The 16,059-nt window shown below is 43.4% G+C and overlaps 1 protein-coding gene across 1 annotated transcript in view; it reads right to left on the bottom strand.

Moving 5' to 3' along the window:
- ttc7a (tetratricopeptide repeat domain 7A) overlaps positions 1–16,059 on the bottom strand; it is a gene marked incomplete at its 3' end in the record, with an annotated part of 30,179 nt that overhangs the window by 8,427 nt on the left and 5,693 nt on the right. Inside the window, exons 4-9 of the mRNA XM_080449618.1 lie at positions 7,469–7,599; positions 6,989–7,113; positions 5,720–5,798; positions 5,311–5,480; positions 1,942–2,005; positions 163–300 (exon numbers count right to left, since the gene is read on the bottom strand). Of these exons, the coding sequence (XP_080305744.1) occupies positions 163–300; positions 1,942–2,005; positions 5,311–5,480; positions 5,720–5,798; positions 6,989–7,113; positions 7,469–7,599 (707 nt within the window). The remainder of the gene's footprint in view (positions 1–162; positions 301–1,941; positions 2,006–5,310; positions 5,481–5,719; positions 5,799–6,988; positions 7,114–7,468; positions 7,600–16,059) is intronic.

The raw sequence follows: 16,059 nt of genomic DNA, 5'->3' as shown, positions 1-16,059 counted from the left end.
GTGTGTGTGTGTGTGCGCGTGCGCGTGTGCGTGTGTGTGTGTGTGTGTGTGTGTGTGTGTGTGTGTGTGTGTGTGTGTGTGCCTGTCAGCCACTACGCCTGACAGTGAGGCCTTGCTGGGTGGGTGGGGTGCATGTGTAGTGGTGGAGGTGTGGTGTCTCACCTCAGACAGCATGTCATACTGCCCCCTCCTGGCCATTCCGATACTGAGCAGGTCGTACACGGTGGTAGCATCCTGCAGGCTGGCCTCCCGAGCCTCCGCCTGCTCTGGAGAGCGGCTGATCACTGCCTCATTACTGGCCTGGTGGAGACACAGGTAAAGGATAGAGAAGACTCCCCATTTGATACAGTGTTTTATCTCTGGGACCCCCCAATCCACACTGTCAGATCCTCTGTGTTTTATTTAACACTGAGAGTGTACAAATGGACCCATAAGGCATTGGTTCTCAAAGTGCGGTCCGGGGACCCCCAGGGGGTCACAATCATTTCAACCACTTTAACCATATTTTATACTTTGGCATATTCAAAAATAGCAGATCTACAAGCTCATAGATCTGCTTGTAGATCTGCTATTTTAGTAAAAATCTTGAAAAATTAGTGCAAATCTTTGAATATGTATATTTTTGTTCAACTCAAGTCTTTGCTTCTGGGGGGTCCCTGGAACAAAGTATTTTGAGATGGGAGTCCGCGGCCAATTACATATCGTTTAGGGGGTCCTTGACATGAAAACATTTGAGTGATGCCCCCGCTGCAGTGTGAATAGTTGGTCTTGTGATTGCTTGTTGCTTGTTTACCTGCTATGTGTGAGCAGGGGGCAGGGCAGCCTGCATTCCCCTGTTGATGGCTAATGGAGGACACCTGGGCCCGGTGCCTCCAGGAGCCTACAAGAGGCTTGGGCACATTTTTATGGGTTGCGAGTAAATATCACTTTATTTTTCTTATTAAAAGATATTCCAAAAATGTATTTTTTTAATTCATTAAAAACAAATTAAAACAAATTCAAAATAATTTCATAAATTAAAAAAACTAGATAAATTAGATTTTTTTAGATTGTTTTATATAAGAAGTCGTGAAAATATGTTCTGCTTTGATAGTATTTGATAGTATTACTATAGTATACTAAATAGTAAATATTTAGTATTTGTTACTTCTTTTTTTTGACATGGTCTCGGAGTTATAGACCCGTAAGGCAGTGGTTCTCAACCTGTGGGTCGGGGTTCCCACATGATTTTGGGGGGCTCCCCAGATCACAGCAAAGCGACAATTTAATGACTTTGAAGACCTTTTTAATACCTAAAAAGAAAAGAAAAGAAAAGAAAAGAAATTAAATGAAAAAATACCATTACTGCATCAAAAGTAATCAGCAAACTATACTACAAAAACTGGTCAAACATTGGCCAAATTGTCAAATAATATAAGAAAGAGGCAACAATTGTGGAACCGAGTCAAACTAAATGAATGCATCAACTCCCTACAATTCCAAGTGCTTATCAGGGTGGGGGGTCCCCAGTTAAAATATGATTATTTTGGGGGGTCGTGGCCTGAAAAGGTTGAGAACCATTGGCGTCAGGGACGGTTCAATTTGGACCCCTGGTGGTCCCCTGGCCTGCCATTGAGAAACAGCACTATAGGCCAGGGGAAAGGAGGAGAGAGTGGAGAGGTTTGAGAGGACGAAGGATGAGAATTTGAAAAAAGAGAGGGGTGACGGACGGAGGAAGAGAGAGAGGGGGAGAGAGAGAGATAAAGCTCCTTTGAATTGAATGGAGAGAGAGTGAGAGAGATAGAGAACGGAGAGAGGGAGGCAAGAGTGGAGAGAGAGGGGGCAGAGAAGGGGAGTGTGTGTGTGTGCGTGTGCGTGTGCGTGTGCGTGTGCGTGTGCGTGTGCGCGTGCGCGTGTGCGTGTGCGTGTGTGTGTGTGTGTGTGTGTGTGTGTGTGTCTCACCATGGATTCAGTAATGAGCAGCAGTAGAACAGCCTCCTCCACCACGTCCTGAGGACAGAAGCACCTGTCGCCCGGGACACATAGGAAACAGGAAGTAGGTGCAAGAACGGGAAATGACGCACAAAAAGACAGATGCAGTATGTACACACACAAACATACACACACACACAAATACTCGTATTCCAGGGCTATAGATCACGTGCGAGTATCTAGTTTCAGTCTCTGTAACGCAACCCCGGCCGCCATGGGTGTATCACCACACAACATCTCTCTCAGGTATCACTGTCTCTCTCTCTCTCTCTCTCACACACACACACACACACACACACACACACACACACACACACACACACACCTTACCTGCCCTGCCACCTTAATTTCTCCCCCCTTCATCTCTGCCCCTTTCATCCGGGGACAGATGCAATACTACTTCAGTGATTCTCAACCTTTCCCATTTCAAGGACCCCCAGTTTGATATGCATTGATTAGGCCACAGACTCCCATTTGATACCATTATTTTTTTTCAATGTCTGGGACCCCAATCCTCAGTGTTAATTTAACTTGGGTGGTTGTATTTGGTTTTCCTGCTCTCCTAAAAACATTTAGATTCTGTGTCTAGGTCGGACATAACCTTTGACACGATCCTGTTTCTGATTTGACACAAATTTTGACCAGAGTCGGCAGGCAGGTACTATTAGCTCAGTGATAAATTTCAGTACTTGCACAGGAAACCTGGGTTAAAATCTGGGGTAAAGCAGGAAAGTTGCATAACATCATCCTGGACTATGCATTTAGGCAGGCCATCAGCGGACAGGAGCACTTGGCCTAGAGACAACTCCTGCTCTGGCCCAAACGGACCTGCACAATGCAGACATCTGCCTGCAATCTGGAGCAGGCACAGGAGCTGTTGACCACAATAGAAACAGAGTGTGCTAAGGTTGGTACTTGGGTAAATGCCAAGAAAATTGAGGCCATCACCTATAACATCCTCCCGGACCATGATCCACCTCTAACGTCAGGCGGTACTGCACTGAAAGAAGTCACTGCCTTCAAATGCCTGGGCTCATGGGTTAACTTGTCACAGCAAGACATTAAAGTAAGAAAAGCACTCGTATTGAAGGGCTCTGAATGCCATGGCCAGTGAGTGGTCACTGAGAAGTCCAACCTTCCCGACATATCAAGCTCAGCTCCTTCTTTGCGATTGTAGAGTCCATTCATCTACTGTATATGGCTGTGAATGCTGGACTATGAAGCCTAACCTGCAGAAGTCCCCGGATGGATGCTACACAGTACGTTTAGTACTAAATATCAACCAAACTCTGCATGCTACCAACAAGGATAGCAGTCAGGAGAACAAGGCTGGCCGGTCACCAGGACTGGACACCAGGACTTCGACTGGCAGAAAACTTGTGCTGTGGGTGACAACGACAACAACAACACCACAAAGGCATCGAGCACAAGGGCGTCTGCTGTACATATACTGTATGTGACCACGTCAGACTGCACATTGTGTTAGTATGTACCACTAGTACTGCAGACATGTTCATTCATTATTAGGCTACAGCATATGTTGTAATTTTTTATTTAACAATATTAACAATAAATAAACTTTATTCAAATGTGTTCCCAGTTTTTCTTGTTAGGTTGCTAAGGAGCCCTTCTTGGCTCAAGATAATGTGAACTGCACTGGCCTGACTATTTGTTTATAAAGTGCTTTGAGCAGGAGAGGCTTATCATTTCTGTGAATCACATCACTAATCTATGAAAGCATTACTGTATATAGTTTAAGTTGTAAGGAAATATGAAAGGCAGAAGTGAAACTCAGACAAATTTAAGCAATTCTTTATTAGCCACTTCAGACCTAGCATCCCATATTCTGGGAGAAATAGTCACCGCAAATAGCTGATCTAGAGGCAAGTTGACCCCAGGTAACTAAGTATCGGTTTACAATAAGTCTATAGGGTTTAAGTGGTTACAAAGAAAAAGGCTTGGTGGAGTTAAGGGAAGCTGTCGACGGGGGATGCTGCCTGTCGCACCCCCTGCACCCCTAATTCCAACGTCTCTGCCCCCATCCCTCTCATTCAGTACTTCCCCTGTCGCTCGTGTTCAATTCTTCACCCCTCCACCACCCTACCCACCTGCTGCCCTCCTTATCTCCGTTCCTTCACTCTGTGGTTGAGCCCACGTGGTAAAAAAAAGAAAGAAAAGAGGCATTTACTAGATGCTATCGCAGCGCTTTACAGACGTAACTGGTTTACACGCAGGCCGCGCCGAACAATACAACAGCTCTCGTTATGTTGCTCTGGGTCAATTCCACCATTCCTTCCTCTCATTCTTTTCTCTAATCCCAGACGTGGATGTAGATGTGTGAGCGTGATAGTGTGGGATAGGATTAGTCATGTGCTAAGTGTGCTGTGTACATGGGGCCCTAAAGAACTGAGCAGAGGATCCCTGCGTAAAAAAGGGGAAAATGCACAAGCAAGGGGATGCATTGTATAGCATACTTTTATGTCCGTTTGGTACAGTATGTGTTGCGTTTGAAGTGAGCAGCCTTGTGGGCTTCTTTGAGGGTCACTGAAGTAGCTCTCAACTCATCATCTTACTGCATGTCATTTTATGTCCATTAAATCTCTATTTCCTACCTATTGGTTCTTTTTTTGGCTATATTAAGACTGTTGAACAAGCGCTAAGCACTGTCTGTCGCCAGGCCGTCACACAGGATTAGTTTTCTGTGTGTATAAGACTGCAGGGGGGCTCTACTGCTACTACTGGAACTGAGACACACAAAGGTCTATGTTGAAGTTCCCTCAACTCATCTCTATTCCCTTTATTTGATTTGATCTTGTCTCACCTCAGGTCATCTAATCCCATCTCATCTCATCAATTCTGGTCTCAACTAATTTTCCATGTCATCACATCTCAGTGGTTGGGGCCTTGTATAAGTAAGTAGGTCGGAGAGGCTTATTGTCGGTATCAACCGAGAACGCAGGAGTCTATCCGTGTTTCGATGCACTAGACCGCTGGAAGGTGGATGCTGAGGTGGAGAAGAGCACCTACCGTCAGCTCCCAGTACTTAGCGCACGTCTTACTTCACCCGAGACGTGCTAATCATACACTAAGCTGGCGGTGCCCGGAATTGAACCCAGAACCGAGATTGTATTGTATGGGTGCCTCTGCTGTCCATGCATGAATGTTTGTGTGAATGGGTGAATGTAAAACGTAGATTGTAAAACACTTTAGAAAAAGGTACTATGTGAGATAGAACCCAGACGGGATTATCTAAAATGACTGTAATACAGTGACTGAGAAAAGAGAGGAATTAACTGAACAGAGAATTCAACAGAGAGGGAAAAAAATATGAAGACAAACCCGTCTGAGGGGTAGCGTTGGGGTGGTTTGATGGTGGGGTACATGGCATCCTTGGGGGCGGCAGCCCCTTCTCTTTGAAGCCAGGCAGAAGGTGGTGGACCCAGAGGGGCCCAGTAGCTGTCCTCACTCACTGAGCTCAACAACACTTCAGCTAGCTTGTTCGCTGCAGACTGGAGAGACACAAAACGCCTTGAATCGACTGGAACCAATATAGTGAATTTAAATGATACATTAGGGTCGTGAGTGATGACTTGTTCTGACAACAGCGTGTGCGTGTGTGAGAGAGAGAGAGAGAGAGAGAGAGAGAGAGAGAGAGAGAGAGAGAGAGATAGAGAGAGAGAGAGAGAGAGAGAGAGAGAGAGAGAGAGAGAGAGAGAGAGAGAGAGAGAGAGAGAGAGAGACCACTCACCTTCCTAAAACTATGAGACCCCCGTGATTCCACCACCCTGAGGACCCGGCGCAGCTGGTGAGTTCCCTGAGCCAGGTGCCTGACACACGCACGCACACACGCACACGCACACACACACACACACACACACACACACACACACACACACACACACACACACACACATGATGTTTGCTACACAGTAAAATCCTCAGTGTTCATTTACGATAATTTGTCAACTTGAGTAAAATGAACACGCACGATTTGTGTGTGTATGGGCGTGGTGGCATGATGGTCATGGGAAATTGTTAGACCAAAGGAACTTATAGCTTTAAAGAAACATATAATATCAGATAGGAGAGCAGATAAGATGATATCATGTCATAGAGTGTTTACTGTGGTTGGACATTATTTACAGTACAGTAACAGTAGCTGCAGAGTGGAGCTGTGATGAACAATAAGGCTGCTGTTCTCCCTGCTTCACATAAGCTGCCCAGCCTGAATGACATAGTGAAACCTCTATGGGGAATAGTCATTCAGTTCCCTCTGCGGTATAAAATCATTACAGCAGTGTGTGCTACTCTGGCCTACGCCACTCACAATTCAAACACTATCAGTGCCAGCTTGGATCTAGAAGCTAAGCAAAGGCAACACTGACACCTGCTGGTCATTGGCAGAACAGAATTTCTGGAACACGGCTTCGTTGAACTGAAGTGTATAAACTTTACATTCGTACACTCCCACAGTTACAAATGGATGAATAAACACAGGATGTGATTACGTCCAGTCACTAAAGGGACTTCAGCCCTCCCCCCAAAATCTAATCACAAGTAAGAAGACAAGTACATTTTCAGCTCTATTAAGGGCGAGATAAGGGGGTGGGGGGTTAGCACTGTTACAGGAATAATTTCTATGTATGTCTTATACAGCTGTTTTATTTGTTCATATTTAAAATAAATGAACATGTGTCACTCATTATTATTAAAAGGGTAGTTCCAGTTCTTGATTATGATTGGCTGAGACGCAGTCAAGGCCGTTATATAATGCTCTATAAAAACACATCTGTGACCACATTACTGCGCCAAACAATTTTTTTTTAAATGTTTTTCGTTGAGAACATTGATTTACAAAAAAGAGTGTGCTTGTGTGTTATACGATGTCCTGACCTATGAATCAAACTGATTAAGAGCCAGGACCTAATTAATGTGGATATCTGTCTTGTGAAAAACACCTATTGTGCGCGCGCGTACGCGTGTGTGTGTGTGTGTATGAAAACGGCTGTAGACTCACCCTCTCTGTAGCATACACAGGTAAGCGCTCTGCAGAGCCGCTTGTTGGAAGTAGCCCAGGTCCATTTCCACAGGGGGAGGCAGAAGGCTGGCCTTGGCTGTTTTTGCATGAGGCGTTGTCGCCACCTGATGACACATGCATGCATGCGTGTGTGCGCACACACACACACACACACACACACACACACACACACACACACACACACACACACACACACACACACACACACACAGCGTTGAAATGAAAATTACACATGATGAAAAATCTATGCTTACTGTCAATGAAGTAGAGATGTAAGGAACGGCTAAGAATGTACCCACTTCAATTAGAAGCACAGAGTCTGGCAGAAACTATAGCCGCTCACAATGTTGTGAGCTTGCAGATCTGCTATTCTCAGCACGGGACACTGGCATGCGACAAAGTATAAATCAAACAAACATGTTTTGAGAGGTTTGGTCGTGATTGAAAGTACACACACACCCTATCCAGCTCCTGCAGGAAGGACAAGGCAGCATCACAGGCCCTGAGGTAACAGGACAGACTCTCCTCCTCTCTCGCCGACAGACGCACACGGGACACCGAATTCACCAGCTGATGGTCCAGGGACAGACCTGAGAGACAGAGACATTGGTGTCTTACAGCAGTATTTCCCAAACACTGGGTCAGGACCCATTTGTGGGTCACAGACACATTTGTATTGGTCACAAGTAATTATCTTTTTATTTATTTTTATTTTTTATTTCCTAAAATTTTTCAAAAGTTATTTCAAAAGATTAATGGACAAAAAAGTACAATTTAAACGTTTAAGAGATAACAAGAATTTCTAAAATCATATGTGAAAAAAAATTAACTTTTAAGGAGTAGCCTAGTGAAAATCTACAAGCTCACAACGTGTCGCGTTGTGAGCTTGTAGATCTGCTTGTAGTTTGGGTCCCTGCAGGGAGACATCAGATTACCTTTTGGATCTCAAGCTAAAAAGTTTGGGAACCACTGTCTTACAGGGAAGGATTCTCTGCGGTTAGAAGAGATACACGAGACAGAACAATTATAATTACAACACAGGTCCTGAGGCTGGGAATCGAATCCACGACATTGCACTTATGTCATATAGGCGTATTCAAGCCGCAATCCACAACTTATTTGTGCAACAGTATATTGTGTATGGTAAAACTAACACAATTGTGGTGGTTGGAGCTAGGTGGTCTGCCTACTCTTCTATTGAGACATTCAGATCCTGTGGTTGACAAGCGGTATCGCATGAAACTCAAATGGAAATAATGGAAACTCGCATTCCCAAAATGCTCTCTCCGTTATAGCTCAGCAGTAAGAATTCTGGCACTTTCCCAGGGAACCCATGTTTGGATCCCGTGTAGGACATGAGAGTTATAGATTGCAGTTTTAAACTAGGATCAAGTAGTGTAATTATTTAAGCAATTCTGTTTGGACAGTGGAGTGGAGTGAAGCTGAAAACAAACGGTACAGACTAGATGACATTTACCAAAGGTTTTTGAGCCAAATCCAAACTCAAGGATGTTGTTATTAAGTGGTCAGTGCACAAACTGCATGGTTGATTCCCTACCTCAGGAAAACTAAGATAGGAGTCCAGCATGCCAGAGCAAGCTGCTGCATGCAGCTACAGCTCAGTCACACCAGCCCCAAAGATAGAAATAGAAGACAAAAGTCCACTCTGGTGGAGAAATATCACTCTATAACAGGGGTCTCCAATGTTTTTCAGACCAGGGACCCCCACTACAATTGTGATGCAGATTAAACTTTTTCATAGATTTCATAGATGGCTTCATTGACTATCAGTGTTTCAGTATCAGTTTTTGTTTAATTTCAGACATTTAACCACTTAAACCCTCAATACTAAGTAAGCTTGACCGTTGGCTCTGTACTTGGTCTGCTCTTTTTTCCCTCTACACAAAAGGTCTTTGCCGAAAATAGCCGATCTACAAGCTCACAACGTCTCACAATTGTGAACGTTGTGAGCTTGTAGATCTGCTATTTTCGGCTAATGTTACCCTCAGAATAGGGATTTTAGGCCAGCGGTCCAGGCACGGCTCCAATGTAGCCTGACAGTGCATCACGGGTTTGAGTCCCGATCCCGACGATCTTTACTGCATGTCTCTACCCATCTCTCTCTCCCTGTTTCCTGTCCATCTCCACTATACCTATAAAAAAAAGGCAGAAGAGCCCCAAAAAATATCTTTAAAAAGATAATAATAGGGATTCTAGGGTTCAAGAGATTAATGTAAAAAAGGAAGTAAAAAGTTCCTATCACACAAAGATTTGGCGACCCCCCTGTAGTAACTCTGAGGACCCCCTAAGGGTCCCGGACCTCCTGTTGAAGAACTCTACTCTATAACATTTCCACACACAAGTTCACAACTGCACAACTGGGCAACAATTCCTGGAAAAGCCATGGCATTTGAATGCTGTGTTTTCCATGCCTGGAAACATGATAGGAATCACGTAACCCCCACCTCAGTTTCTTCAACCAGAAACATTATCAAAGAGAACCACTGCTGCTTGCTTCTAGTTGGCGAGTAAGGACCCAAACAGCACATTTCCTGATTATATTAAGCCATCTGTGATAAGTGCACTGGACTAGAACATGACCTAGAGAAGTGAAATCAGCTATTCACCAAAAAAGGTAACATTTGAGCCCAGTCAGACACTATGGAAAATATTATTGATACCAAAGGGATGCTGTCTTAACTCATTCACTGCCGGGCTTATTTCAAGCTTGTTGATCCAGGTGCCACAGGCAGGAAAAATTGAAAAATTAGATTTACATTTTACATTTTTTTTTTACATTTTAACATTGAAGTGGATGGAGCATTAACTTTTTGAGAATCGTTTTCTCCTAGTTCCTTTGAGATAAAAAATATATATATATACCCAAAAAAATAAAAATAAAATGAAAAAAATAAATAAATTAGGTGACGTCAAAAGACGTCATTGGCACTAATGGCACACTGAAAACGGCCGTCAAAAGACGTCATTGGCACTCAATGAGTTAACGCAAAAACAATCAAAAGGTTTGTTTAAACATGGTTGAATATGCAGTATATATATAAAATTGCCTAGATTGTGCAATAGGATTTACAATGGAAATGTACAAAGGCTTGCGATCTGCCATTGGTTTTACAGAAGTTTTTTGCCTTACAGTAATACTACTTTTACCATGTATCTGTAATTTAACTGCTGGCTCTGGCTCTGAATTTCCCCCACGGGATCAATAAAGGTCCATCTATCTAATGTGGAAACACGCAACTCTGAGTTTTGCGCGAAGGAAAACAGCAAACTCCAGCTGGAGCCAGATGAACAAACAAACTTTGATTTAAAAACCTAACTGAAAAGATGTGACAACTGACTGGAACTAAATACAGCTACAGTACTGTACGCCGGGGGCGTGAGAACACGACTGGCTTGCTGCAGAGTATGACAGTACGATGTAGGAGAAGTTGGTAGGGTCAGTGTTTTCATATGTGGTTTTAGTGGCCAGTGCTGCTCGGGGTTGGAGGGGGTAGCTTTGGCTCTATACAGTATCTATCCTTGTCTCAGACTCTGCTACACTTGTCTGGTGCAGCCTACAGACATTTTTTATTCCAGGGAAAACATCACTTCCAAACGTGTCCAAACAACCCTTCTGTCTGTCTTAAAGATTGGCAGTAGTAGAGAATCATTGTTATTTTAATTTCCTGGTTTCTCTACCAGTGGTGGCATATTGCTCTTCGTTGCTGTTGGGCAGAAACCTTGTATCTCTCCATATTTCAACTCTTTGTTTCTTTCATAAATGAATGCCCTACTTCATCATACTACAGTGTCACACAAAAGTATATAACGTATGTATTACATACATTTATACAATATACAGTACATACATGTGCTTGTGACTAAATAATAATTACATTGGATTCATTGGAACTCAGGTTATTTTTTCATTTCCTGAAAAGTGATGGTTTTGGACCTACACGGTTTCCACCCGACAGTGACGTACGTCTTGCTGATGTCCAAGCGACTGTACTGAGGGAATACAGCCGAGCCAGCCCATCTCAGTCCAGATGGCTGGCCTGATGTCAGTTAGTGGACTTATTGCTCTAAATAAATGGCGGGTGATGCAAGGAACCTCCAGGATTGCAGGAAGCACAGCAGGGAGGCTAGAGCCTCGAAGCCAGACGCCAGGCGTAATCAAATAAGCAGGCAGCTGCCAATAGACAAGATATCATCATCCAAATATTCATATCTGACTACATTCCCACAACAATATACTGTATATACGTGGAAAACAGTGGAAGGAAATGCGGTGTCAGGGCAAGAGGCTGTCTCCAATTATAGCATGTTGTCATAATGATTCCCTGTGGATGCTCCTTTTCTCACGCGTTTTTTCCAGTAACACAGTACACTGTAAATGTACATTTCCTGGATATCAAAGTAATCAAATTGAAACAAGAGCAACCTAGATGTCTATATAGTAAAACTGTGCAATGCGTCAAAAATATTTTCTTGATAGGGATGATGCAATTTATTTAATACAAGAGGTTCGGGCCGCTACGTGGCCCACACATCTAGAGTTCGGGCTGCTACGTGGCCCTCACATCTAGAGTTTGGGCTCCTATGCGGCCCTCACACCTACGTCGCACCGCTGATCTGACCAATATGCCCATATATGGAGATCTCTGTATCGGTCAGTCCTTGTCCCTTTTATGCCCATATATGGAGATCCCATATGTCATCAGTATATGCCCCTGTATGGGCATGCCCTCTTTTGTGCCCATATATGGAGCTAACTGATTTGTTAGCACCTGACATAGGTGCCGGGGGGGGGGTCCGGAAGGGGGGCCTTAATGTCCCCCCACTATTGCGATCGACTGGTCTATTTACCGTAAATTTCGGACTATAAGCCGCGATTTTTTCCCCATTTTTCGACCCTGCGGCTTATATAACGGTGCGGCTTATCTATGGATTTTTACAGCTAACGGCCACTAGGGGACCTCCTAAATCTATGAATTTTACACCCGCGGCTTATAGTCCAGTGCGGCTTATATATGTACAAATCATTAAATTTAGCTGCTGCGGCTTATATTCAGGTGCGGCTTATAGTGCGAAAATTACGGTATTTATTTATTTTTCCCGACCTGCACTAGTCTAGCACCCCATCGTTGTTGTGTATTGGCTGCATGCTTGCCTCTCGCCGCAATGACCGTTTTGTTTTACTGGCTACGTGCAGTTGTTCTCTCAACTCGATCAACTAGGTGTCAGACAAGCTAATACACAACAAATAGTTGATCTGATGCTGGCTGGGGGTGTGAAAGAAGTAAATGCCCGCGGGGCTCGGGCTGCTAGAATCAAGTAATGCGATATGCGACCAGGCATTAGATTACTGCAGCAATATATGAGGGAACAAAGTTGTTCCCCTGTCAGTTAAAGTGAGAGCTGAGAGCGCACGCACAAATTATACCTCTGTGCAATCAAAGTGCACCGTGGCATCATGTGTGATCATGGACATGGATCCGATTCCTTATTAATTGAGGTGAAAACATGCAATTTAATGTCATTGTCAATGTCTCTTATTATAAGCTGCTACAGCTGACATCTCGCCTATACAGTGTTAGAACAGCGTAGGTTTGTCGGGTCCATAAAATGATGGGTGCCGTCCGCGTTCGTCTTTCTTTTTTACATTTTTTATGTCGGCTCCACTCGGATCTCTGAACCGATTTAATTTTCAGGGGTCCATTAGGGTTTGAGTCCGTCATTTTGAACCCGTGAAGAGCTCTATGTGTACAATATATAATCTAATATGTTCATTATTTATTCTGACTTCCTTATTACTAAGTGATGTTTATTGAAATGCAATGTTTCATGTAGTTCTTCTAACGTTCCCTATAGAGCAAGCTTGAATTTCCCTTAAATAGAAAGTCTGAAAATGACTTTAACATTTACAATCTGTTCTTTATCCAGAGCTATATACTGTAGTGCTTATATTAGTTAGGCTAATTAGATTCCGAGGAGTCCATTTGGTTACATTTGTTTACTCTTCGCTACACCAAAACTGACAGTGAACCTCATGATGTCACCGTCAAACGCCCCCTCACCCCCACCAGCTAATGTCCCCTGACTTTTTCCCTCATGCCAGCGTGCTTGGCACCTGATGCCATGACGACACATTGAGGTAAGACAACACACTCCATATTTGGGTGTAGCTGCATTGGGGACTTTATATTATATGGTACTGGGTGAGTCATAGTGACATGATCATGTTGACGTGGTCCGCCCGCCCGCCGGCCGATCCTCCCATTAGCCTATTTTAATATAGGATACTGTAGTTCCTGTACAGAGAATAAAACTGATGCGCTGCGATTGCTCATTTCAACTCTTGTCCGTAGAAGGGATTTACATATACAATATAATTGACCCTTTTTAACCCTTATGTATATGTCACAGGGAAATTGGCATTCGTTGGGAAATTGGAAAGGTATGCTTGTTTTTAGGCTTCGGCGCGAGGCGGGGCTTTTTGAGACAGGGTTTTTTACGCGAGGCGCTCCTCCTCGCGAGGAGGAGGAGGAGGAGAATTAGAGATTTAACATATTAACTTTTATGACCTTATGCTGTGGTTTGACGATGATAAAACAGTGTATTATGTCATTGCAGACAGAGTGACATACATACATACTGTACAGACATACATACTGTACATACAGACAGAACAGTACAGACAGGACAGACAGACATACTGTACATGCAAACAATAGTTTCGCAATCGCTTCATGGCTCAACGGATAAGAAGAGACAGACCATAAACGTCTCTCTTTGGTTTATAGAGGAAATTACTACTAATGATGATTACTGTGAAGCCATGATTATAAAGAGACTTATGATGCTGCTGCTATACTGCTGAGTTGCACTGCTCAAACCGAATTCCCCAGTTTCCTCCAAGGCTTTCCCTAGCATCCCTATTCTGGGGCAAACACTAGGCCAAAATAGCAGATTTACAAGCTCACAATGCGTCGAAATGTGATTCGTTGTGAGTTTGTACATGGGCTATTTTCGGCGGTCATAAATTATTTAGTGTAGAGGGGGGAAAATAAAAAATAAAAAAGGAAGGGGTCTAGAATAGACCCCAGCTCATTGGCCTTATGGTTAGAGTGTCCGCCCTGAGATTGGGGGGTCGGGGTTCAATTCCTGGCCAAGTCATACCAAAGACTATAAACATGGTACCCACTGCCTCCCTGCTTGGAACTCAGCATCAAGGGTTGGATTAGGGCATAAGTCCCTGCAACATGCTAGCATCATGTTCAGGAGGTGTACTTGTACGTCCTGGACGGGGGGTGTACTGCACTCGTACATCAAGTTGCCTCACACTACAGAAACAGGAGATAGGCTCCTGACCTATGAGCCACATCATTGTAGAGTATAGGTAACAGTTTGTAGAAGTGAGATGAGAAAAATGGTATTTCACAAAAGCAAAACGTTATTATTCAGAAAAAAAAGATTATGTATGGTGGTGGTAATGACAAATCTATTAAACAAAATATGAAAAGTGGAAACACTGAATTGTGAGAGAAATCTAGGCGCTGCACCACCGTCAACGGTAGGGGAGGGCAAGTAGATTGAAGAAGTACACTTGCCCTGTGGGGCAAGTAGGAAAAAAACGTAACGTCAGACCCTGACATGGCTCGGTAACCATTGGTTCCCAAGGCTACTTACTAGTATAGACCCCTGGGGGATTCCGGTGAGGTCATCTACGTAAATTATTTATGGATTTAGTGGTTAGGTGCAGTAGCTGTGAACTATGACCTCTAGGAGGGTGTGCCCCCATGTAGCATGATTACTGTATACAGATTTTGTGCATCTGCATTCAAACTCAAACTCATTTGCAACAAATCTAAGTGAATCTTAAAATATCTGGGTAGGGAAATTCCATTTATTGTTGCCCTCTGATGACAGCATAATGTGTGTGACAATGAGTAATCGGAAACTATACTTAACAGTATTATTCACTGACGAAAAAGCTTGATGACTGGCAGTCATCAGGTCTTTCAAACACTACCTTCATGGAGGACTACCAGAACACAACGGAACTTAGAGATTCTATGAGCGGGTGGCTTGATAATGTTAATCTGACTAAATTATGAACACGATCCCATTTTAGGAATGGGGATGTGCATCACCTTGGAGAAAGCTCAAAGCAAACGGAGCCAACAAGGCATGAAGACACAAAGGGAGGCATTGTCAACAAGGCCAAATCCAATTCGCAAATTTCCCCCTTCCACATTAGTGGATGCAATTAGAAATAATCTGCGTCATTCACTGATTCACTGAGCGGAGGATAAGGCTCCACTGATACTGAGTGAAGATGATCCAGTTTAGTAAAAAGTTAGGATCCTAGGCTCCAACATACACAGTGAAATCCAGTGTTACAGTAGAGAGTAAAAATGCACCAAAATGGACAATGTTTACTCCGTCAGAGTTAAATCAACATTGAGGATTTTACTGTGCACCTACTGTTAGATAACAGTAATCTGCCCGCTTAAGATCATATTTTCCAGATGCATTACGTTCTCCCAATGGAATTTCAACAAGCTCCCTTCCATTTATGACTATCAAACCTATACAAGGCCATTGTCATTTTAGGGGTTGTAATAATTCCTACTGAGGGGATTAGGAATTGGATTGCTGAGGAAATTCATGCAGCAAGCTGTTCAAACTTTCCTGTGGTGTTTCGCAGGGAAACGTGCCAGTCGTCTGTGCTATCTCTGACTTCTTGGGCCAAACAACATAAGGCTTATGGGTAGGAAAAACATGTCTGTCAGATCTAAACTCTTTGTTTACTTGTTCCGCAGACAGTAAGATTTCAGGAGAGAAAAAATCCTCACACTAAAGAAAGGTGATAGGAGACAGAAATTATGATTAAATGCATTTACTGTCATTTGTACCAGACTTATTTCTCAACCATGAAAAAGAAAAACGACTACAGTATATACTGCGGCCACTATACTGCATATGAATCATACCAAAAATCGACTCTGTATGCTGGCTAAATTGTATCCACTCTCTATTAATAT

This window comes from Gymnoscopelus braueri (assembly GCF_963280865.1).
Source record: "Gymnoscopelus braueri genome assembly, chromosome: 14".
In the NCBI taxonomy this organism is placed as follows: Eukaryota; Metazoa; Chordata; class Actinopteri; order Myctophiformes; family Myctophidae; genus Gymnoscopelus; species Gymnoscopelus braueri.
The sequence above is the reverse complement of the archived record's forward strand: the minus strand, read 5'-3'. Positions and strand labels throughout refer to the sequence as shown.